Source organism: Orbicella franksi, chromosome 5 (genome assembly GCF_964199315.1).
Source record: "Orbicella franksi chromosome 5, jaOrbFran1.1, whole genome shotgun sequence".
Lineage (NCBI taxonomy): Eukaryota > Metazoa > Cnidaria > Anthozoa > Scleractinia > Merulinidae > Orbicella > Orbicella franksi.
The window spans coordinates 25,803,443-25,828,969 of NC_138149.1; the positions used below are offsets into that span (position 1 = coordinate 25,803,443).

General features: G+C 38.6%; 2 protein-coding genes across 2 annotated transcripts; one reads left to right on the forward strand and one right to left on the reverse strand.

Moving 5' to 3' along the window:
- Positions 1-2,093: 2,093 nt before the first annotated feature.
- Positions 2,094-10,292, reverse strand: LOC145487313 (DNA helicase MCM9-like). The gene is made up of 8 exons (XM_081466067.1): positions 9,900-10,292; positions 8,625-8,810; positions 7,236-7,429; positions 6,164-6,464; positions 5,595-5,807; positions 4,247-4,466; positions 3,632-3,775; positions 2,094-3,140 (listed from the first exon to the last, which is right to left on the reverse strand). The coding sequence occupies exons 1-8, from the start codon at positions 10,288-10,290 to the stop codon at positions 2,111-2,113; spliced, it is 2,679 nt and encodes an 892-aa protein (XP_081322193.1). The 5' UTR covers positions 10,291-10,292; the 3' UTR covers positions 2,094-2,110.
- A 240-nt stretch (positions 10,293-10,532) lies between these two features.
- Positions 10,533-25,178, forward strand: LOC145487314 (aladin-like). The gene is made up of 17 exons (XM_081466068.1): positions 10,533-10,661; positions 11,434-11,570; positions 11,728-11,783; positions 13,076-13,167; positions 14,011-14,057; positions 14,499-14,565; positions 15,122-15,153; positions 15,820-15,879; positions 16,427-16,510; positions 17,002-17,122; positions 17,744-17,865; positions 18,037-18,097; positions 19,756-19,843; positions 20,451-20,621; positions 21,397-21,472; positions 23,720-23,804; positions 25,005-25,178. The coding sequence occupies exons 1-17, from the start codon at positions 10,533-10,535 to the stop codon at positions 25,110-25,112; spliced, it is 1,536 nt and encodes a 511-aa protein (XP_081322194.1). The 3' UTR covers positions 25,113-25,178.
- The last annotated feature ends 349 nt before the right edge of the window (positions 25,179-25,527 follow it).

Here is a 25,527-nt window from a genome sequence, read left to right on the forward strand (position 1 = left end):
TGGCCTAAAGTACTGGGTGGAAAAACAAAATGGTTAGCAGAGCGAGCGAATTGCGGCCTGGGGGGTGGGATCTCACTGGGCAATTGCACCCCACTCGGCTCGCTTCACACAAGGGAACCTCGCGGCTGCATTCACTTTATTTCTCAACTTTACTTCAACGTATTTCCCCTCCCGAATATGATGGAAAGAAAGCAATGGATTTTTTTGAAGAATGTATAGTAAAACGTTATATATAGTCAATCATCTACACTCAGAAGTCAAAGCGGATTGCACCACTGGTTCCCCCCCCACCCACTCCCCGCGATGTCATAGAAACAGTCAATAAAGCCCGCCGGTCTGTATAGGGTTGTAAATTACACTAACATAAAGATCCCACAGATGTTAGCCTCTTCCTAATTTATCGACGATAAGGGGAAAGCTAGGCAGGGGACTTGCCGTAAAATTGAGAGGGGAAGGGGTATCCCCGTAATGTTCTGACCTATTTCCCACCGAAGCAAACAATGTGATGGTTTTTTTTTTTTAACCCTTTGAATACCAAACTTTCGCCAAAAAATACCGTTTTTAACCGTTTAGTCAGGTTTTTTAGCTACCATGACGCTAAATAAGCCTAAGTTTTGCTAAAAAAGCTTTTCTTTACTAAAAGGAGAGATTTTTCGAGGATTAGGTACAAAATTGAGCAAAACTTCAATTACGGGCATGCGCATAAGCCAATTTTTTTTTTTTTTGCCATTAACCGTTCTCAATTTCGTTTGTTGGCCCTTTCCTTTCTGTTTTTCTCTGCCCTTTTACACTGGCTACCTTTTGCATTGTATGTTCTTTCTGACTGCAGTGAAAAGTTGGATGTTCATTACGGGCGAAGCCTAGAAATGGACGTTGATCAATCATAGGCGTTGTGGACCATTTCACCACGGTTTTGCACCAAAACTGATAACCTTGTTTTTCGATTTGCGACGTCGGAATGTCGTCGATATCTAAACCTGACCATTGTGCGGAAAGTGCTAGCCTAGCACTACTATCTGCTTATCAAGAATATCTGATGACATTTAAATAGATGACGTCACAAGTGGTACAAAGAGCACGACCATTAATTACGCATATATGCGTAGTTGGTATTCAAAGGGTTAATTTCACGTTGAATTTTGCACGAGGTGGGCCGGGCTTCAGTAAGTTTGTTTTTCACCGTGCGTAAAATAACACTATTAAGGTGAAGAAATTAAGACGCAAGGGTGAATGCTGTTAAATTCATTTCCTAGGAAGAATTCCAGTTTACTTTTTCAATCTGCTGTAAGGAAATGCAGTGATACGGTTCAAGATTAGACGATTACATTTATCTGACGCTATAGCTAAGCTCATAAGATGAATAACGAACAGAAATGTTCTACGCATCCAAAAGTAATCATGTTTAATGCGCACGTTTGATTGGTGGAAAATAGAGGCTAGGTATTAACCAGTTTAAAGGCATTATAACAGCTAGAATTGTAATTTATTATCAATATTTAACCTCCTTGTAATACCAGATGAAGGCGAGATGGATATTCGAGTAGTAGAAATCTGTCTCCGAAGCTGTAATTTACTGGAGAAGTCGAGACGTGGGGCCTCTTAGCCTCCAGCACAGACGATCTTTGGGATCTTCACGCAATCTTCTTCCCTCAAGTAAAAAATGGAGGGGAGGGGGGGCGGGGAGGGAATTGCGTGATGGGCCCGGAGTGTCTGCGTAGTTGGCTATGGGCCGCTAGAATTATTTTTATTTTAGGCAACTTGAACTGGGTTGTTATTTTTGGAATTTTATTGGACTTAATTAATAGTTTAATCATTTATGTCCAATAAAGGAAATTAAAGGGAAAAAACTGTTGTGCTATCATTGCATTGAAATAACACATCATGATTGTTTTTAGGGGCACAAAGCGACGGATTTCGCTGAAGTGTTTCAAAACGCTGTTTTAGGCTATCTGGAGTGCTTTTAAAACTCTGTAGATAATTTTAATCAGTTCGGTGATTCTTTGTAAACTTTAGTCTTCTCGAATTTAAGGTCAAAATCCCTTCTCTACATTTCCAATTCATATTCAGTTACAAATCGTTTATTTATCATTGTGAAGAGTAATACAGGTATTCACGTTTTCTTCGAGTTAAACCTCATCAAATTACTAGCTAGGCTGTTCTCACTGCTTCCGCTCAACACACTTCTAGAATGATTAACAGTCCTTTCTTTTTGAAACGAACACAGGACGTCTGATGGCCAGTCCATCTCAAGATCTTCATCATCAAGTTCATCTGTCACAAAAATACTGCTGCCCTCACTTTGAGGGACTTTGCGATCAATTTGTGTGACAGTTGCCGAAAGTCCAGGGACTGGCTTCTTCGAAAACAACTGCATTATGCTTTTACCTTTATCTACTGAAGACGCAGAAGAATTATCAGTCTTTGCCGAATCGACATTTTCCTTGTTTCTCATAACTGTTCTGAGCGTAGGCGGGTTTCTAAAGCAAGTTTGTTCGATCGAATTCGCGATGTCCCTTCTCCATTTGCTTTGACTGGCTGTTTCACACATAGGAAACGTTGACTTTTTCAAGGCATCTTCCTCAGTGAAAACGTCGGTTCCGAATTCTGACGAAGAGATTGGAAACACCCCTGTTAACTGCTCGGGAGAGGCGAAGCCAGAAAAATCATTAGAAATGTCGTTGTCGTTAGCAACTCTATGGTTTTTTTCATCAGTTGAAGAGCTTGGCTCTTTCTCTTTGTCCTTTGTCAGGTTAACACTCCTTGATTGTAAGTTGTTCTCGGCATCATTATCAGCTTTGCCTCCATTTTCCATGGACTGCATTACGTCAATAGCTCCAACCATGTCTTCAAGGTTCAGCCGCTTTAGAACGAGCTTGGCCTGGCGCGAGTACTCCTCTTGAGGCTCATCCGGGAATCTCGTATGCAGCGCGTTCATACTTCCTAATAAGGCGCTGTTCTGCATCGAGCACTCTACGCATGTCACAGCCACAATGGCGTCCTGAACGGTGACGAATTCGCGAAACATCAAGCGCGCATGCGCCTGCGCTAACCTTATTAGGCTTTCCAATAATCTGATGGTGGTCCGTGCTGCATTGCGCAGGTCGGCTTGCCGCTGACAATGATAGTACCGGCTCAGAATTCTGCAAATACAAATTAGACGCACGTTTTCTTACAAACAGTACAGTCATGTGCAAACATAAGAACGAGATCATAAAAAAGTTTCTTTCTACTGGAAATAGGGCGAAGATAAAGCGAAGGCTTCCTCTGAAGAAAACGGAGTGGTTGGGTGTAATATTGAAGGAAATATTATTTTTATAAAACTGCGAAATTTCTGGGTGGCAAAAACGGTAATGACCTCAAACAATGCTGCGTCGCGCAATGAGTATTGAATACATCGGGTTCAAATTCATTGGGAAAGTTAAACGTGTTATGGTCTTTCAATATTCAGAGCTATCTTTTTTGTAGCTCCATCAAAGTCTGATTCGCTATGCTGATAAGGCAAATCTTGTAAACAACGATTTCTCTATAGAGTATTTTGACCCGCGTTCGAAGTGTTTTGAGCGGAAGAATTATTATTGAACGTGTGATTAGAGAAGATTGCTTGGTCAAGCCAGACGCACGATCCATTCACCTTGTACTCTCTGCTGTAAGTTGAGGCTTAAGAGTTTTGACGTAACAGAAGTACGCCTGCATTCTTTCCATGCTCCAAAGCGGCTCTGACGAGGAGGCTGCTGTGCGCAGGCCCTTTCCTTCCAAAATGAACGATGATACGATCCTGAAACAAGACAAACAGGAACGTGTTTGGTTTTGCATTACTACGCTATATGATTGGCTTAAAAAACTAGCGCCATAATTTGTCATCCAATCTTCATCCAATCAGAAGTAAAACCCCAAAATCCAGTCGCGACGCGCTCGCACACGTTTTCCCGCGCTTTGCATCAGCTTCATCTATTTGCTTTTAAATTTGTTTGGTTCACTGGACTGTCTGTGTTTTTTGTGGTTTTCCAGAGCGATTACTTTGGTTTTGGTTTTACAACACCCAATTGAAAACGGCGCTATCCAGAATTAAAACAAAAACAAAAACAAAACAAACAAACAAAAAAAACAAAAACAAAAACAACACAAACAGGCAAAAACAACCAAACAAATGCAACGTGGAAAAGTGCTTTCAAAACATCATTGAAAGAACACCAGCTAAGAATTTTTGTGTGTTTAAACATTAGCTAAGCATTGCAACAGTCCACACCTATCCCACTCTTCATTTCTGGCATCATGTAAGACCAGAAGGAGATCAAATCTGCTTAACAACGGACTCGCCACGGCAATGTTTACACTAAGACATTCAGAAGGGTCGTACGGCCCTTTGGGATTCGTGGCTGCCAAAATTGTTGTTCTTGTGCTGAGTTTGCAAACCATTCCTGCTTTAGCTACACTGATCGTCTGTTGCTCCATAGCTTCATGAATACCTGAAAAACAAACGAGTTTGCTTCTTGGAACTACAGTGTACACTGTCCGTGAGAATAGTTGCTTCTCATTCCTGTCGGATGGTTTAAGGGTAGGAACTTGAAGAAAATTGGAGCAAGAAGTACATTTGTACTGTGGAGGAGGCGGAGAGTGGGAAGGGGAGAAAAGAAGGGATGAGAAAATTAAAATGATGGGCGAGCAAAAAATACTACAAAACAAATGTTCGCTTGCATCTAAGCGTGAACACGTGACGTCGAAACATGCTCTAATTGGATGTCACACGTGGCATGATTGGTCATCAAACATTTGAAGTTTAGCAGACCGTAACGCGAACTTTTGCGCTCTGAGAGATTTTGAAAGTCTCGCTCCTGCCACTATTTCATGTTTATACAAGAAGTAAAACCACTTTCGCGAAAGGCGTATGCATATTGACACAGGTCAGAGTCAATTTCTCTGAAGAAGTCTTCAATGTCCAATCTTTCTGACATTTCGTGTGCGGAACTTTGAGCGCGACAGCTCGCGCCACGGTCTGCTAAACTTCAAATGTTTGATGACCAATCATGCCATGTTTGACACCCAATTAGAGCATGTTTCGGCATCACGTGTTCACGCTAAGATGTGAGCGACGGTAATTCAGTACTGCCTTAAAAGCACTATGCCTCAAGTTCACGAAGTGGATCCCCCGGAAATCCATCTTTTTTAATCCTAAAAGAAGAGGAAATAAGTAACAAGGATCTACATAAACTAGTTAACATGATTTAAGCAGTACAAAAACATTTTTTTTATTTCTATTGAGTCAGAGAAACAAAAGCTGAAGTTTGGGAAAATTATATATGTTGGATGAAGATGTCCTGAGTGTTTCCAGAGCTGTTTTGAGTTCTCACACACTTTTGTTCAGACATGTTTCTATAATATTAATGGATACAGAAAAACGATTGTCCTATTGTCCTATTTCCTGGGAGGGAAAGTCCACAGTCTTGTTCATCAAAATAACAATTCTCTTTGCCTGTGCAATCATTTTGCTAACAAAAATATGAAATGCCTTTTAGTGTTCGCAACTTACAGGGAGATTTCTAAATCGCAATGTCATTTAATGCAGATGCTTTGACTGTTTATAAAATTGTCCTCACATGTTCTGTCATGTTCTTGGATACTGTTAAACTCGTCAATACAGCACAGGCCACCATCTGCTAAAACCAAGGCCCCAGCTTCAAGCTGCCACTCTCCTGAGTCTCTCACAGCGGCCACAGTCAGCCCAGCACTAGTTGAACCGATTCCAGTAGTCAGGACTGAACGAGGTATGATTTTGGCCGCATACTTTAGGAACTGAGATTTTCCTGTACCTGAATGCAAATTTAACCATTTACAGATTTAGTATATAGATAACTGTGACCTGGGTCACCATGTTGTCTTCTCGAGCTAGGCGTGGAAGGTACACTTTACTCTCACAATGCCTCCCCCTGCCCCAGGTGGGTACTTGCAAAGTTTTGTGCCAATCTGGTGTGAGACAAGGGGAGGGGGTGACCAAAAGTCAATGGACTTCCCGACCATCTAGAGAGAGTGGCAATATTCCTAGTTTCTGAATTGAGTGACTTTGGCTGAATGCGGACACGCTCCAAGATCGGCATCTTCAGTTGAAGCAGATCTGATCTAATAAGAAAGACAACACCCATTCGTTACCTGTAGATGCATCACTCACCTGGGTCTCCGACCAACAGCAAATGCGACTCTCCCCTCACCCGGGTCCCAGAAGCATCCACTCTCTGCACACCACCGATGAGAACCAAGGCAACCGCAAGTTTAACAGCATACAAGCCATAAACCTGCGGACAAAAGCTGGAGAGAATGTGGTTTCTACCTTGAAGGGGGGCATCTTTATACCTCCCCCAAAACTCGGCAAACTCTTGCTTCAGTTCTTCAGTGACAAGAATGCCAGCTCTTTGCTCATTGTTGACAGACAAGTGATTTGCCTTGAGAACAACTTCAAGGTCACAGCGACTCTGCAGAATTATCAATGGATGCAAGCCTGTGTTAATAGGACGGTACATCTTTTACACAAAAGGTAAAATTTGCAAAACTAAGAACTTGCCAAGGAAGGCAATGATTAATCAAGAGAGGACATCATTTACAGGGAATTTCCAGCCACAATTTAAGCAGCAACCTTGTCACAGAAACTTCAAACATTTAATGTGTATATAATACGATTGCTAACCAAATGCCCCAACACTTATAGCTGTGTCTTTAAAGCAAGACAGTAGTCAACTTCAGGGTCCACTTCAGTTTCTAAACAGGCATTTAATTTTTTTGATCAATAGAGAACTCTAATGACAGCACTAATGGGAGGCAACGTAGCCTTGCAGTTAGTGTGCTTCTTTCTGGACTGAGCAGTCCAGGTTCAGCTGGGGACATTGTGTTTTCTTCTTGGGCAAGACACTTGACTCTCACCATGCCTCTACACCCAACTGTACAAATTGGTAGCAGTAAATTTAATGCTGGGGGGTTACCCTGCAATGGACTAGCATCCCATCCTGGGGGAGTAGAAATATTCTTAGTCACTTCATGAGATAAGTGCCATCCTGATGGGCCTCTTGGCTTGCGTGCAGACTTTATTGACGGCACAAACGAGTCTGTCTTTGGTGTAAACTTACATGCTATTGCACGGGTTTGTGTTACTTCATGTCATGTTGCTTACACGCAAGTCTGGCTCCCGACACTGTTAATATGAGTACAGTGTGATATGGATAATAATATTGCTTTTATTTAATACTCACATCTAGGAACACTGGCTTCCACCTTCTCATAACAATGCCACACACGGTTATGTCATCACCAGCTTTACAGGAATCTACCAAGTCATTTTCAAGTACGACCCACATGGAGCGTGGAATGGTACCGACCGCAAGCTTCTGAACCTGCTCTTGGATTTTAATTTCTTGGTAGTCTCGGCAACTTGTAGGTTCTGATGCTTTGAATTGAAGTGAATAACATAAGGATTTAAATAGGACTATGTAATGAGCAGAACTTAGAATCGCTATCACGTCTGCAGTTTTAAATCATACGAAGCTCACAAGAATGTAAAATAATAGTTGTAACTCTGGAGTAATCAATCAAACAAAAAATATGAATTAAATCAACATATCAGTTACTTGATAGCGGAGCTCTGGCGGCCTGAATGCCAAGCTGAGCCCCATACTCATATAGGAAAGAAAAGGAAACCCATGAGTTGATTTTCTCATGGTTATCATGGCTAGCGGGCATGGGGCAGGGGCACATACGCACGACAGCAACAGCGGAGTTGCACAAGATGGCGGCCATACTCCAGCTAATAGGTTGACAGAAACATACAGCCTTGGTTTATAGCGTCCCTCTTTGATGTTAGACATCTATGTTATGGTCAGTTGACATCTGTCAAATCAAGGTATCCGCTGACCAGTATCACGTGACGATATCGCAGGCTCAAGTTTAGAGCTCATAAAGATCACATGTTTTTTGGAAGTTGACCGCTGACTGAAAGTTGGTTTTCGATTGGATCACAGGCTCATGTCAGGTTAACTTGCTGTTGCCAGGGTTGTTCGGAAGCCAGTTAACGCTAGTCCAGGATTACATGAAAAAGTTAACTGAAGTATAAATTTTTCTTGGGATTATTCAAATCAAAACAGAAGGCCGAAACAATATAAACAGAAAATCTCACCCCAAAGTTAAAGATCTCGAAAAAATTCTCACTTATCGTGGGTTAGCTTAATCAGGCTTTGAACAACCTGGCCCAGGAGCTCCACTTTTAGGCTTGGCTAAATCTATATATTAGATCAATGTTGATTGATTAATTGTTTAATCGATGAATCAATTAATAATCAATCAACAGGAAGAGATGGGCTCAATCAACAAAACAATCAATCAATTAAACAATCAATTAATCATTGACAAACAATCAATCAAACAATCAATCAATCAACTTAACTCAATACATCATATTGATCAATCAACAATCAATCATTTTACTAATCAACCAATAGCAATTGATTAATTTATGACTGATTAATTAATCTGTAATCAATCAATCTATTAATCAATCAATCAATCAATCAATCAATCAATCAGTTAATCAATCATTTCCAACACACCAATTCAAACCTTTGTAGAGAAACTGAATGAGAACTTACCACCATCTGACAGGCAAGTGAATTTGTTAGAGTTGCATTCTTTGGATGATGGGCACGTTGTAGGTTTAGGAATGGAGTAAAATTGTTCAAAGTCAGCTTGGACTCCAAAGACATGTTTGCAGCGGGCACAGATGTATTCTTTTTCGTATTCCAATAGCTTTACTGTTGATACTCTGATGACAGTGCCTAAAGATAAATGAAGGATAGTGTAATTGATTTTAGCACGTATCGACATACAAGATCGACATACCTGGCACATAAAAACCCCAGCTGTTTGGTTACACATACAGCACTACAAATTATGACAAAGATCCTGAAGGGAAGGGTAGGGAAGGGTTAAGGTAAGTAAAGTCTGCACAGAAGACAAGTGACCCATCAGGAAAGGAGCATATTCCGGTTTCTGTAGCATGAAGCAACTAGGGATATTTCTAATCCCCCCTGGATGAGTAAAGTGTCTTGCCCACAAACTGAATACAATGTCCCCGGCCAGGACTCAAACCTGGACTGCTCGATCCAGAGTCACATGCACTAACAATAAGAGCACCAAAGTAGCGAAGAGGGGGGGGGGGGCGCTATAAATCTCATTTCTCAACGCAAATTTTTTTCTCAAATCCCAGTCCCATTCCCATTCTTTGTTTGTGATTTCTAGTCCAAGTGACCTAAATGTCATTTTCCAATTGAAAAAAGAGACAGATTCCAATTCCCATTTTCCCTCTTCAACCCCCTCTTTTCTTGAGGCCTTATGTTTTTAAGACAGAAAGACGGAAATAAAGGGCAAGGGGTTCCCTCCCTTAGTTCCGTTACTCTGCTGGAGACAGCAAACATTAAGGACGCTTTCCATTATGCCAGGCCGACAGGTTAGGTACCAGCAGGTCTAACCGAGGAAAATGGAACGACATTTTCCAATCAAACTGGGCCAACCGAGAAAAATGGCTCTTACAATTTTGTTCCTTTCCCGAGTCAACCACATAAAGTGAAAATCTACTTTAAAGAAGTAGGGTAACAATCCGGTCTGTTAAAATCGAACAGCAAATTTAGCTCCGACAAGTTCAACCGGTCAAACTGGACCACCTCTAGAGGTGTTTCCAAGTATTCCGGTCGGATTGAACCGAAACGGCCCTTTCTATTTGACTTCCGACCGGAATTTTCAGCATAATGGAGAGCACCCTGGGCCTTTGAGTCAGCCGTAGGTCAGGTGAGAAAGAGGGGAGGGGGAGGCCGGGGGATAAAATAACCCATGGAACCCAACCGCTCCTGACCAACCGGTTACCCCACCTGAAAGAGCAAGAAATCGGCCGATGTCTGACGTCTTGGGAATCTTATCTCTGCGAAGTTCAGGACAGATCGGAAGGTTAGACAACCTCACGTGTAAATGCGACTTGAACGACATGGACATCTGCGTTGCATTTTCCTGCATAATGGACACAGCCGCCTGGGCTAGAGCGCCGTCAAACAAAGGCAACATCTTGTTCGGAGCTGCTAGCAGTTTTTGGCTGACCTCGATGTTGGAATCAAACAGTTCTAATGCGTTCACCACGACACAATACTGGCCAGTAGGATCGTCAGCGACAAGAACGCTCGTGATGTCTTCCCTGTGGTGCTCTTCAAGAAATGCTTGAAAAACTGCGATGTATTCATCTCCGTCGCGGCCATTAGCTTGAGACATTTCTGTCTTACTATTTCTAAGAAATTACACCAATCGTATCACCCGAACATGCAGATATTTTCCCGTAATTCCCTTGCATTCGCATAAAATATCATCTTCTCGCGCTTTCCCCGCCAAAACACCCACTGTTTCCAGTCTCCCCCGTCCGTTTGGAACGCCTGGCAGTAAAGTAAGACCTTCCCGCCATCTTTCGACTGCGGAAGTATTGATCGGGACGGAAAGAATATTCTGTTGCCAATCAGATGTCTTCGTTGTCCGTTTTTCCGCCTCCTCCCGCTGAAGGAGAGATAACCTTATGTGAGATGAATGCCAGACTGATCGCTGAAAGTTCCAAGACTGCAGAGCTATCGAAACATGTTCCTGCTACTCAGGTACAAAATATTAATTGTTTTCATAGTCGCGGTCTTTCAACGTAAACGTACATGCATGTGGGATAAACTTTAATAAGCTTATTTAAGCTTATAGTTAAGTTATAGCAGCGAGAATGAGGGTTATTTTGTCTGAGACAGTATGAGGGTTTATCAACTTTTGTTACAATTCCGTCCTACCCAAAATTCTGTACCCAAGACATCCTGAATCTGATCCCATCTCCCCCTCCCCCCAGAAAAAAAGACCAATCGATCCTACTACCCTCCCGCAATTAGGCCCAGGCCAAATGTACAACTCCACGTGAGACAAACTAATCAAATTGCAATCTGAGTTAATCCAAATGGGTGAAGGTCAACTGTTGGGTCAGATGTAGAACTTAATTCAAACTTAGATTAACCTACATGTTCTATCCGTCTGTTGAATCTTGGAACTCAGATCTCCCACACCCCCAAGTTTGAGGTTTGGGTATGAGATTAGACCTGATACGTGCATGTATAAAAGCTAAGAACTTGTGGAGTTGTGACATGAGATCAATAACTGATAAAAGTTAAACATATTATAATTTTTTTGAGTCAAACATCAAACTTATCATGAACTTAGTTTGCTCAGGTTAGTTTGTCTCATACAAAGTTGGATGTTTGGCCTGGGTCTTAACCTGAAATGTCACAACTGTGAGCTTAAGTGGCATTACATAGTCAGTGACAATGTCTCTTAAAAGCCTTGGATATCACAATCTTAAAACTGACAGTTTTTTGTCAATTCATATATCAACAGGGAATTAAGTATCCCTTAATCAATATAAAAACAGAGAGCGTAAAGACTGGGAATAGCTTGTTAAGGCCATCTGATCAAGAATGGAACACAATGGTACAGAAAGAAGAAAGTATTTACAAAAAGCTTCTCAAGGTTTGGTAAGTTGATTTTTAACAATTACTGCGACCATTAATTCCTTCTTCCCACTTGGGAAAGAGGGTGGTATTACATATCTAGATACATTTCATTCTGGAATTACAAGTAATTAAAGAACTTTGAGTAAGTCGTGTTTTATTGTGTTGAACTTCGTTTAAGGCATTCTAGAGGATTTTCTGAAATGGTGCTTGAAATCAAGAAAAACAAGGAAGAAGGTGTGTACACTAGTTATGTACAGTACATGTAGATACATAGCTTTTGATATAGAGGTGACATAATCTTGGACCCAGATGTCCCATGCCAAACAGAGTAAGGTCTGGGTACAAGATTAGACCTGAAACATGCGTGTATAAAACCTAAGAGCTTGTGGAGTTGTGACATGAGATCCATCACAGATAAAAATTAAACATGATAATTTATTGTTTTAAAAGGAATTATATACTGTTGATAAACTATCAGGATTGTCAACTTCAAGGTTAATGTTGTAATGACTATCATATAATGTAAATTTTTTTGAGAAATTGTGCAGCAAATTAATCATTTTTCATTTAGATTACACAAAATTGTTGAGTCTTGAGCTGACCAATGTAATATTAACATTGAATCATTAAGTGTCTGAGGGTTTAAATTTTTGGACAAGAACTTTCTGGCGTGGATTACTGTCTCAAGAAGGCATTACTATTTGGCAGTCAACATGTTCCAAAGCATGGACCCTCTGTACAATAATGCTTCAGAGTCTTTCATGTATTGGGTGTTCAAACACAGCACCAGTAATGGGTTGCATGCTCTACCCATTATAATAATTATTATTGTTATCATTATCATTATCATTATCTTTATTGTTATCATTATCGTTATCGTTATCATTATTATAATTATTATTAACAGTGACTGTCTGTAGTATTATTATTACTAATCAGGGGATTACAGTATTGAAGTTACATTGTACATGAAAATCATAGACGCTTATAGAGTAAAAGACCATGGATATGTTTCACAAGGAGAACTATTCAAGCTTTTGTGATGCCGAAAGATTTCGTAAAAACAAAGCTCATCAAGTCTGCATAAATACATAAATTCCACATTTTACATCCAGCAAAACCAAGTTTACAATGTAGGTATCACAGTTTTGTTGGTCGATTCAAACATTGCACATAGCCATCTAATTATGTGGAATTTGTCATTTTCCAAATCAACTCTAACATTGATTTTGGTCTCTAGTTTTTTTTTTGAATCTGAATAGGCCATGCTCAATATATCAATATTCTAATATAGCTAAGAGGCTTTCAGGAGAAAATTGCAAATATTTTTAGGTTCTTTGTCCCTCAATTCCCAAAAGAGACTTGCATATAAAGAAAACACCCCACCAAATATAAATTAAAGTTTGTTCTGAAAGTCTCGGAGCCATCATGTAAGAATATCGATATACTGATCAAACACAGCCTATTGTAAATTGCTTTCCATGTACATAACTATTATGTTAAGAAATATAATGTTACTCTTGAAGTACCGTCATGGCTGTGGCATTTGAGTGGAGGGACAGACACTGTTGTGAGATGGTTCTTATCACTGTATGGTAACATATCTCCTCATTTAAATGTAAGTTGCAATACATTTTATCTAAGATCTCTCTCTCCTCTGCAGAAGCCTCTTTTGTGCTTTCTTGACTATGTAGGCTGGTAGTTCTGAGGCTGGGGAGCCCCATGTGCCTTTCCACTCCCAACTCACTACCCTCTCCCCTAGGGAGCCCATGTAGAGGAGAGAGATAAGATCTTTAGTGTAGTTTGTCTAGACAGGCCTGCATGATCTTCAAGGTGAGGATAATCCTGAAAACAATGCTGTAAATTCTTAGTGACTGACACTGTTGTAAGTTCTTCAGCGGAGGTCATTGTCAAAGACAAAGCCATTGTTGACCCTGCCCAGGTTGTCAAAATGTTGGTCATCAACAACAGGTTATTTTTTCAGGACATCCCTTAGCGGAATGATTACCATACCCAGCCCCCTCATCTTCTTGGGTATCTCTGACATCTTCAACAATAGTGAATTCCCCAAGCAGGGTAGGAAAAAAAATTGAAATCTAGTTGCCCAGTAGGCCAGCACATTTCAGTTTTCAGTTGTCCCCACTAAAATATTACATGCCTAATAGGTGTGCTTGCAATGTTCATGCCTTATCAACTAACAAGACTACTAAGGCTAATTTTACTTGCTTACCGGACCACCAAACTTCCATTTTCACTTGCAAAAGAGCAAAATTTACTTGCCCCGTGCAGTCGGACACGGGTTTTTCCTTTCCTACCTGGAAAATAATTAATGATGAGTGCTATTTTACTGTTATTCAACTGGTTACCCATCTAGAAGAACTGCTACATGGAGCATGATATTCTTCCACTGCAATCCTTGTTTATAAACTAAGAATTCTGTTCTTTTTTTTTTGTTTTGCAGTTGTCTAGAGAAGAAATGATTAATGTCTTCTCTGTTGTGTCATCGTGGTAAATATAAATCGTGAAATCAATATTTAATTAATTAAAAAACCTTCTTCTAAGATATCTAGTAAATTGTAATATTATGCGATAAACTTGTTCATTTTAAACATCAGGAGGTTTTGAGGGATGGGATCCCTACATCTGTACTGTACCAATGGCTTCATTGACATTTTCAGCAGAAGGGCAACTGGTTTTCACAGGAAAATCTTTTTGAACTGAACTTCTTTATATAAAAAACTTCTTGCGGATGTTCAAACCAGGTGGGCAAAATCGCTTTCACAGCTGGTCAATTTTCCTGGTGCCAGAAACCCCTGATGTACAGCAGGTAGTGATCAGCATACAGGTCTATACCACGTACAATTTTATTACCAAATGTTCAATACTGTACAGTACATGTATTCTTATCAAGAATTGTTATTACTAATTAAATTTTGTTCCTTTTTGCAGGAAAAACTCACCCATTAGGGCATTTGCCTGGCACCCTCATGTCGCTAAGTTTGTTCTGGCATGGCAAGTATGTGTTAAAAAAATTAAATTTTTTACACTTTTTCAAAAATGTTACTACATGACGAGATGCAGCGGTGTCTATCTGGAAATGCCTCAAAGGAATGTGGGGTAGTTATTCCCGTATTCCTTGCATATTTGAAGTTCAATCTGTCTGAAAATCAACGTCTACATGTATGAAGCAATAGGCATTAAAATTCCCAACTTAGCAAAGTTCTGTCAAAAAGAGTTTTGTCTCTGTTGACAGAAATTTAATTAACAGTACCTAGTGAACCACAACTTTATTAATTTGGAAATCAGGTACTCCACCTGCGTCTCGTCATGACATAGATCTATAATCTCATTCTTGGCACACAAATAATGAAGGACTGTAACTTTAAAGTAAATAATGTCCTTGTTCCTATGGTCCCTTGTAAAATTTTTAATTTTATGTTATGTAGTTACCATGTTATAATATTTATTTGTTGAATTGATCAGAATAAGCGAACTTTACAATGTAAGATGTTCTTTTTAAAAACTGCTTGTTCTTAAAATGAGCTTTGCTTTCCTTTGTGATGTCTTTACAGGATGATTCAGTGAAAGTGTACACATTATCAAGGCAAGTCACAGAAATACATGTATATGGAAATATTCCTGCCCACTATTTTACAGTACAAGTCAAAAAACGTAGTGTGCACATTTCTAACATTTTTTAATTAGAAATAATTATTTGTGGAATATTCTGTCACAAGTGAAAAGAAACTATTGATCAGATCTAAGGTGGATGACACAAACACAAAAGAAAATTCAGTTGAAGTACAGTAAACGATTTGCTTATGTGAAAGATTGATGTCAAATGTAAAGTGCACCAATGAAATTTATTGTTTGTCTGTGTCAAGAATGTCTGGAGTGTGTCACAGATTTGGGGGGAAATAGTCTGGTAATTAACATCACGGAAATTGATGTGCAACTTACTTAACAGCACAGAAATTAACATTGAGTAAATATAAATTAACACAAATTTTTGAAGATGAAGCATTAATTTCCTATAACAAGGTAATTGCCATTTCTTAGTGTATTTACTAGTCGGAGGGGAGATAGTAATAATGTAATTTTAGACACTCACGTAATTGTATTATGAAAGAAATTTCTTATCTTACATGTAAGTATTTGTTTTGGAAAATTTATAACTTGACATGTCTGCATGTATCAACTACCTTTTAACTACTTTCAAAGATCTTGCATAATATTCTTTCTAAATCTCCCAATCATCTCTTGTCTGCAGTGACTTGGTTCCTGTACTTGAACACAAACAACAGAAGGCTGTCAGTTGTGTTGCATGGAGGTAAGTTCTCCATACGAAAATACCTGCAACCTTCTATGGTTATCTTTGTTAGACCTTCAAGAATTTGTGTTTCCAGTCTGAAGATGTGGTAATACACATTTATACAGTCATCAGTGAGGGGTTTCATTAAGGGCCAGGTATCGGGCAAAATGACCGGCTGTGAGGATGATTTTGCCTGGCTGGTGTGACCATCTCATGGAAAGTTTTTCTAATTACGGTAAAAAGTTCAGTTCAAATAGTTTTGCCCGCGTGTGAAAACCAGTTACCCTCCTGCTGAAAACATTGATGAAACCCCTGAGTCGTATTGTCTTGAAGTTCACTCTATCAAATTAAAGCTTGGAAAATAATATTATTGGGAAAAAATTTATTAGAAAGAAATACTTTATACTTGTCACATTTCTTACTTATAAATAGAAATGCTAATAAACCTAGTAATTATTTAACATAAATTTACTGAATCTAAACCTCTGATCTAAATGTATAAATATTATTAATTAAAAATGAATATCACTTATGACAAGCAACATTCAACATTTTTTCATTTCAGACCATTGTCAGGCTCAGTGTTGGTTGTAGGCTGCGACAGTGGTCTCTTTGTGTGGACTGTTGACCCTTCTTCACCTATCCTGAGGTCTGTTTTATATGTAAATAAATGGTGGCTTCTACAATGTACCCTGGGAGTAGAGTTGAACCTCTTTTGACCTGCTTTAGTGTAGAGAAAATGACACAATGCATATCCTTTAGCTGCACTGAGCATGTCGAAAATATGTAAAAGTTGCAAACTAATAAAAAAATCTGAAATCAGAAATTCATGTGTGATATACTAGTTAAATAAACAATTTCAACAATCTTATATCATGAAACTTGCTGGAAACATACAAAGGTTTAAAATTTTAAATTGGGTTGTTAAAAATTTAACATTTATTTAATATCTCATAGAAAACAGTCAATTTTTCACCAAGATCAATATTTATTGATAACCTTTTTCAACCTTACAAAAGCAAAAACAATTTGACACAGGTCGACAGAAACATTTGCTTTACAGGTGCCGATTTGCTTGTTTGATTGTTTGCTTTCTTATTGTTAAATCCTAAAAACTAATTTTAACCAATTCTTCTTCAGGCTAGGAGGTAGTTCTGTTCGCCATCTATCTTATCCAGGCCACAGTCCTGTGACAACTGTCTCTTGGAGTCCCAGTGGACAATTACTGGTGTCCGGGTCTCCAGCAGACGGTAACTTGATGGTAGGATGTATTGTCTTCATATTGAAGTTCTTTGTACATTGATTTCACTTTTTATTTTCCGAGAATAATTCTAAGTGAAACATTATTAATTTTAATTTAGTGGATGCATTAAATCAGTGAGGGAAAATTTTATGTAGAAAATTGTGACAGAAAAAAGAACAGTTTCATACAGGACTAGAAAGTGTAAGTCAAAAGTTCAAGTTGTTGTTTCCCTGGGGAGCTAGTGAGTTTTGACCCATGACATGTGGCACATTCTCTTACAATTAAAAAATGTATTTGACTTGGGAGGTACATATATTTATATTATAACAAAACATTTTCAACACCCAGAAAATGGTAATTGTAATAATTGTTATAATTATGTCAGCAACTAGTCACAGGTTAAGCTGTAGATTTTCAAAAGAGTTTATGGGTCATTCATTTTCATGCCTTGCCCTGGCTTGTTAATTGTAGGTGGGTACATATTCAAAAAGGCCAATGTTGATCTCACATTATTTGACGCAAGAAACCCCTGTATCATTATTGATATAATAATAAATTATTAATTAAATATGAAATATTTATTTTATTGTAATCAGTTAGAGTTGATATGCTGTAATTTCGTCTTTATATATATTAAAGGTGTGGGATGTTGCCTTGGAGACAGCCACCCCTTTATATAGGGCTGGAGGAGGTGTTACGTTCACAGCATGGTCACCAGACGAGAGAAATCTATTTGCTGCAACACCTTCCAGCTTGTTCAGGTTAGAGCATGGGCAACACCAAGGAGAAGTTAAAAACAAACTTACTGTCCTCTACTGCTACATGCATTAATTCATTTAGTTTGCTGAAACTATTTAGTCCTATTTAATGCTCATAAAAAAATTAGAATTACATTTATTAAATGACAGATTTGTAACTCAAATTTGATGTAGGGTTTGGGAGACTCAGACGTGGACTTGTGAAAAGTGGTCAAATTTGTCAGGAGCCTGTCAGGTACAGTGTTAAAACAATTAAGCAAACATTCTCCCTGGAAGTTTATTATCATGATGAATTAATGATAACTGTTACAATTGTTATTGATATTCGTAATATATATTAAATGATTGTAAAAATATGTGGAAAAAGTTCAAATAGTATGTTGTTGACATGCATATCTTAGGTACAGTGTACACTCTCTTCTCTGTAGAGGCTCATTTAAGGGTTATTTTCCGGTGGGGAGTATCCACAAAACGATATGAGTGCAAGTGCAGCGTTACTTAAAGTCCATTTGACTTTGTGCTTGCACTCACCTCATGCGCACAGTGGCTTTCTATAAGGAATGTTTCGAACTTCTGTGGAGGGAAGTTCAGAATATATATAGTAAATCTCTTTTCAGGTTATTTGTAATTTTCTTCCTACATCCATTGCATGAATGTGTTGCAACCATGAGGATGAGGATTAAACTTTTCATGGTCACCTTCTACTAAGGGGATGAGGTAAAGGTAAAGTCTGCATGCGAGCCAAGTGGCCCATCAGGCCGGAGCTTATCCCAGTTTCTGTAGCATGAAGTAACTAGGAGTATTTCTACTCCCCCCTGGATGGGATGCTGGTCCATCGCAGGGTTACCCCCGGCATTGAGGTCCAGACGGTAGAGGGTTATCAACCATTCAAGGGGATGAGGGAAACTCTAAATGTTATATGAGAGAACAGCAAATCTTTGACAAGGATTTATTTATAAACAATGTACTTGGAATATAGAGAATCAGTGTTTATTCGAGAGGTGTACATTGGTTTAATATAAGCCTCTGCCCTTAATGACAATTTGTCTCATATTTGTTGAAATTGGATAATAAGTAATTATTATTATGTATATTAATTAGTATTCTACCACAAAAATCACCAAACCATGGTGTCATGTTCCCGAACCGAGTCCTTGTTTGATAAGTATCAGTTTACAGTTCATCCTGATCAACCACACAACTTCTGGCTCTTGATTGTTGGTTTATTTGATGAATTGAAGTATGCAGTGAGAACTAAAAATTACATAAATGCGCATTACGCAACGAAATAACTGACGAGAGAAAATGAGAAAAAAAAAGAGAAAAAAAAAGATCAACGAACAAAATGATATTAAAGTGAGAGAAACAACAAAAATGAGAAACTTACGTTATAATCCTTATAATCCTTCTAAGTCGAGTAACACAGTAAATATCTACAATACCTCCACGAGCAAATATCTCCAAAATATCTCCACCAACTGAATCTACACCTTGTGTGCTTTTTTCTCCTTCTTTTTCTCCTTCTCCAAATAAACGATCGGGTTCCATCTACAAAATACCAAAGAGCTTACTAATAATTATTAACTTAACACATGTGTAACGCAAGGCTTCTTATCCATCACACATGGAATGGGCTCAAATTTTTGTATAACAACCACTCCCACTTTGTTTGCTGACCCGCCCACATTCCTTTGTGTCGTTGTGAATTGACTGTAAGGGAGGTGGGGAAAGAGAAGATGCAGACAAATACATGTGTTGAATTAATGGTATTTAATACATTTATCTACTTCTTATCCTTTCCCACAAGGTAGTCATTACCTGGGTGTTGCAAGGCAAGGTTTCACTGTGCTTCTAAATGAATTTTTATTCTCTATACATGTGTATGTTCACTAGGCAGTGTGCTGGAGTCCTGATGGGAAAATTCTAGTGTTTGCTGTAGCAAATGAACCTGCACTATATTCACTACAATTTCAGGATGTTGGTAAGTGCTTTGAAACAAAAAATAGAAACTGACTTGTAACAACAACAACTGAATACTGGTATGTTCACACTAATTGCATGTTAACTAAATTATAAAATGACTGAAAATATAACCTACAGTACCATAATTAATGCATTTATTAATCCATGAATCCTACTGTAGTTTGGATACAGGGATTGCTATTTAAAACTAATGGGGTTGCTTATCAAAACAGTTTGATTAATTCATGTAAAGGCAGCATCGTCCATTTCTGAGTATATTGTTTAAGAGTTATTTTTGCCCTTTAGTGGTACAAACGTAGACCCTCTTGTTGATAAAAGGCAAGTCAAGATGCTGGCATTTTCACACCAGATTCCTCCCAGCCAGATAGCTTTGCTTTCTTCACTTGCACGTGCAACTCAAAGGTGAGCCTGCTTGCAGGCGACCTAACATAACTCTTGACAACTAGTAATTTGCACCTACTTTGACAACATCCACCAAGGGGCACCATAATGTGTAATTACACCCGTCCATATTTAACATGGAACAAAAATGTCATTTAATATGTGGGGAATATTTATGAACATTTGCCATGTAATAAGTTTGTTTTTTTTATATCTGATTTAAGGTGATGGGGGCAACAAAACAGCCATGGCAAAAGGTGCGCGGCTGGCTGTAAGATGTGCTGATTTGGCATCATACAGCTGGGAGCTGGATGAGCAGTCAGTGACTGTAGGGGGCTGTGTTTGTTCCATGGCTTGGGATCCACTCGGTGAAAGATTAGCAGTTATATTTAAAGGTATGTAATGCATACTATTATGTGGTGGAAGTGGACTGCCCTGCTCCCAGTACTGCACAACTTGGTGAGGAAAGCCTTCAGACTACATTGTTGTTTCACAAAGGTCGTGGGCAACGTTTTGAATTCTTGTTGAAATCCAAAATTCAATGTACATGATGAAATTGTTATGGTGTTAGACTTTGATTCAAGAGGTCTCTCGAGGTTCACGATAACAGTAAGTTACAATGTCAATAAAAGTGTGATAGACAATACATTACCGATATTTATTTTTAAGGAACCTTGTGATGAGCCATGTGACTGCTCATGTTACACACTTTATTTATTATAAATATTATAACGTCACTTGATGTTAACCATTCCCTATTGAAGGTAATTATAATTGATAAATATTTGTTTGGGAGATTGGAAATCAATGAGTTATGTAGTGTATGTTTCCTACATGTAGCTTTGCCTAGTACATGTAGAACATCAGCTGGTCTTTAACAAATGCAAGAATCTGATTGCTAATTCCATTGCCAGGTTGGGTAGCATCCTACCCAGGGGAAGTCATAAGTTCAAAGTGGCTGGCCTAGTTGGCTCCAAGTGCAGTGTAGTTACATATTAATTACCAGCATGTCTTCTTCAGTGGAACGTAGCATCTATGGCAGAAACTTTTCTCCACCCCCTATTTAACCCAGTCCCCAAGGTTATTTTCTTTTTAGAAGTTTGCTAGTTATTTGTGAGAAGAGTGTTCATTGCTGAAGAAATCATGTTTTTGCTTTCCACACAATGTCAGATGAAGACAAACATGCTCAAGAACTAGTTGCTGTGTTCAAAACAAGATTGGAACCGACATTTGAAATCATGCCCAGGTAAAAGACATAGTGGAGTACATGTACATTGTATAGTAAATTTTGGCAATGAATACTTGTTAAATAGTTATTAATTAATTAATATACATGACTTGTTCCTTAGGTCAGAATGATTTAAACCAAGATTAATTTGTCTCAAACAAGGTCTCTTTCACTTTTTGGGGAGTTCTTACAAAGAATAACATGCACACCACCCACCCCCTCAGTTCCTAACCCTACCCTACCCTGCTAGGATCCCATATCAACTCCCCTTAACCCCAACTCTACCCCTTCATCATTTTGTTTCATTTTGTACTCAACTAGATTTTGACCACTTGATCCATTTTCATCTCCACTAGGAAATTATTGTAAATTTGCTTATGAAATTTGTTGCTCTAATAAGTTATTGGGCCCAGGCTCCCCCTTCCCCTTTGACTCAAATTATCCTAGATTGAAATCACTCTGACCTAAAGAACAAAATGACCTGCAACATGACATGTACATTGAATTAGTAGCAATATGATCCGGCCTTGATTATCCAGGCTTCCTTGGACTCTCAAAAGTCCAAATCATTGGTTTTATAAATAATAAAGGAACTGCTTTCATACTTTACCACAGAATTGAAACTTTGTATATAGTAATTGCAGAGTGATATTTTAAAAATCTGTTCAAAGTTTTGATTATCTTGGAATATATTTATTGTATTTTAATTAACAATGCTATAATGTTAAACTGTCAGTGCAGGGCTGTAACAGATCTGTCCTCTAACTTGTGTGGACAAAGTTCTGTCAATTAATAGGCTGTTCACAGCCTCTCTATTTACACATGCGAAAGAAAAAGCTAGCAAAGCGAGTGTGAAGCACGCGGGGGTGGAGGTGGGATTTGCGAGCAAAGTGAGCAAGAAGAATAGAGAGACTGTAGACTTATTTTAAAAAGTGGACTTATTACGCTCCTCCCCCTGTTATCATCTTGTTGCTAACAGCTCCACCCCTTGACCAATTAATTAAATTGGACCAGTAAAATTTGAGCGGTAAATTGCTTGTTAAATTGATTTAAAGTATCAGTTCGCAAACAACAACACGTACGTGCATTCAGGTGTTGCGAATGTTGTCTCAGACGACTGCCTCAACTTGATCCAAAAGAAAGCTGCTAAAAGGGGGAGAAAGCGGAAATCAAGTGGTCCTTCCAACTTTGCAGGATGTTGGCTTGATCTTTTGCTCTTCAATTGGGGAATCTTTGCAAAACATCTTACATATCTGCAGAGAATTTATTCAGGTGTTACATGGTGTGACACTTGTCAACTACAATGAGCTTGACATGACACAATATTGTTTAGCACAGAATCTTTGTTCTATAACATGTTTTGCAATTTTGCGTATAAAAATTCTTCTGCCATCTCCTAAAAGAAGCTTAAAAGAAGCAGAAGCACATCGTCCATTGTTGACAAAAGGATGGAAGGAATCCTGAGCTCTTCCATCTCTTCAATTTGTTCTTTCATGATGCTCTTGTGTGGCAAAACAATGAGAACAACAACATTCGCACCACTTGCATTGCTTTTGCTGCTGCGTAAACTTGGCATATCAGACTTTCCTCAAAGGCAGTTGGCAAAATTGCAACAAAATCTTTCAACTGAAGAAGATGAACAGTGGCCCCTTTCTGTTCATCTTTGAGCGAAGAAACGTTGAAATTCCTCTTAACAGGATTCTATTTTAAAAACAATCGCTCCATTACGAATCACAACACGTTTCAGTAATGACAACTGCCACAAGCCACAAAACCCGCCTGGACACAATTATGATCGGCCGTTGTCGAGGTGATGACACTTTTGTCACCTCTAAACCAATGGAAATTTTCCATCTCTGTAGAAATAGGGAATTTACTTTTTTTGAAAGATGTCTACAGCGACTCTATTTTTCTCGGTCCCCAACCCCTACCCAATCAAGTCTTCCATTTTGTGCTTGCATCCACTTCTGTCACAATTCTATCTGCACATTCAATGATCAAATAAAAATATGAGAACATAGAGGGCTGTGAACAGTCTATCAATTAAATTTGTAACTGACTAGCAGGTACATTTGCACCTATTAATTCTAATTAATAAAAGAATTTCTGACTATTGTAAGTATGATCCAGCAAACATGTATAAAGGTTATTAAGAGTCCAGTTATGTAATATATTGAATGCAGAATGTTTGTAGGTTCCAACACAAGTTAATAGTAATGATAATCTTGAAAGTAGTAATTTATAATATTATTCTGTAATATGCAGTGGCTTTGTACAAGGCCCTCCTAACACAGTCCCAGAACTTGTCACCTTCCAGCAAGACTTCAAAAAAGGAGCACTTCTCACTGTTGTAAGTTTTGCTGTTAACCTTGTACTCTTTTGAGTGAATTCATAAGAGTTGCTGCACTTTGCTGATTGATTAATTTTAAAAAAATCACTCACAGTGCTTAGGCTCCAGCAATATTGAAAACTGGCTTAAGATGGACTTTGGTGGTCAGTTTAAGGACTAAAATCACTTGATATTGAACAACAAACAGCATTCACATGCTAGTCAAAAGATTAAGTAATTTTATTTATATATTGCAACAGGTAAATTACAACACACACACTTTCACTCCCATCCACAGAGGTTTGAACATTCTTTATAGAAAGCCGCTGTGCGAGGTGAGTGCAGGCGCAAAGTTGAATGGTCATGTAACCCTTCACCTGCACTCATGTTGTTCAGCAGATTCTCCCCACTCCCCACCCCCCCCCCCCAAAAAAACTTAAAGCCTCTGTGCATATGGAGGAGAGAGCACTTTCACACTTCTAATAAAAGTTCTATCCAAAGGTGTTAAAGTTACAACCAACTTGTTAGGGGTTTCATTAAGTTTTTAACAGTAGGGCATTAGGATATGACATGCGGCAGGAAATCTGCACAGCCTGAAGGGCTTTGCCAAGCTCAGGCAGTATATGGGCTTTTCAACATTTTGAGGCTCAAAGGTTATATCACATGAAATTGCACCTACCTCTTGACCTTTTTCCTTGAGTGGAGCAGAAAAATTTTGGGTTATTAGCTGCATTCTTTTCGGGTAGCCATAATTCCATGTGGATGCCCTCATAATTTTGACACATTTCAAGTAGGCAGTCATGCATGCAGAAAATTAACATATTGTTTTCCCAGTGCATCAATCAGTTGTTCAATTTAAAGATACAAGGGACATAACATGTACTAAAACCAGCAAAATTGGGGCTTCTTTGATTTGAAATAAGCTCAACTTAGTAGAAGACTGTTGGACACATGCAAGTAAAAAGAACATGAGACAAAAGCAATTATACTTTTTAAAATATTGATGCATGAAGCAGCCTGGCAAAGTACTCAGTTCACAGCCGGTCAATTTGCCCCGTACCATGAAATCCCTGACCTTGTGCAGCATAATAAACAGTGATCACATCAAAGCAGTACTCAGTAGCATTTATTTGATTTGAAACACACAAGGGATAATTCATGATTCTACAAAACTCCATCACATGAGAATCAAATTCATTTATTTTAACTGTATTTTTTCAGTGTTGGTCAGATGGCTCTGTCTCCTTCATCCCACTGCTATTCTCTCCATCTTCCCATGTTGGCTCTGCAAGTCAGTTTGAAAATGGAACATTTGCAAATAGTTTGTGATCGCATTAATTTTTGAAAACATAAAGAAACTTGTATAGAAGATGTTTAATTAGATTAATAAAAATGTTGTAGAAGAAAAAAATGTTCTCATGGTGATATCAAATGCAGCTCCTTGTTTGTCTGGCATGTTAGATTAATATTACTGCTGAAAAAAAAATATATTTATGTACATGTAACACATTGTATATCAATTATGAGAGACGATGTTTCATCGGGATATCCAAACACCGAGAAGAGAGTTGAAAATATGATGCAAAGTATTTTTGATGAAATTCAACATGTTTGGATAGCCGATTAAACACTGTCTCGAGTGTTTCATATATCTTTTCAATCGAAACAAAAACCAAGGAGTAAATGGAGAGGTAAAATCATCAGAATCTATGCTATGTAAGACCGGGTATCCAAACCTCCTTCA

Excerpts from the sequence above, each read along its gene's own strand:
- LOC145487313 (XM_081466067.1), bottom strand. The coding sequence starts at position 10,290 with ATGTCTCAAGCTAATGGCCGCGACGGAGATGAATACATCGCAGTTTTT. Across the intron at positions 6,465-7,235 it reads GGAAGCCAGTGTTCCTAGAT|AGTCGCTGTGACCTTGAAGT; the intron begins GTGAGTATTAAA and ends ATAATTCTGCAG. Across the intron at positions 3,776-4,246 it reads AGAAATGAAGAGTGGGATAG|GATCGTATCATCGTTCATTT; the intron begins GTGTGGACTGTT and ends GTCTTGTTTCAG.
- LOC145487314 (XM_081466068.1), top strand. The coding sequence starts at position 10,533 with ATGTCTTCGTTGTCCGTTTTTCCGCCTCCTCCCGCTGAAGGAGAGATA. Across the intron at positions 17,866-18,036 it reads ACACCTTCCAGCTTGTTCAG|GGTTTGGGAGACTCAGACGT; the intron begins GTTAGAGCATGG and ends AATTTGATGTAG. Across the intron at positions 18,098-19,755 it reads ATTTGTCAGGAGCCTGTCAG|GCAGTGTGCTGGAGTCCTGA; the intron begins GTACAGTGTTAA and ends TATGTTCACTAG.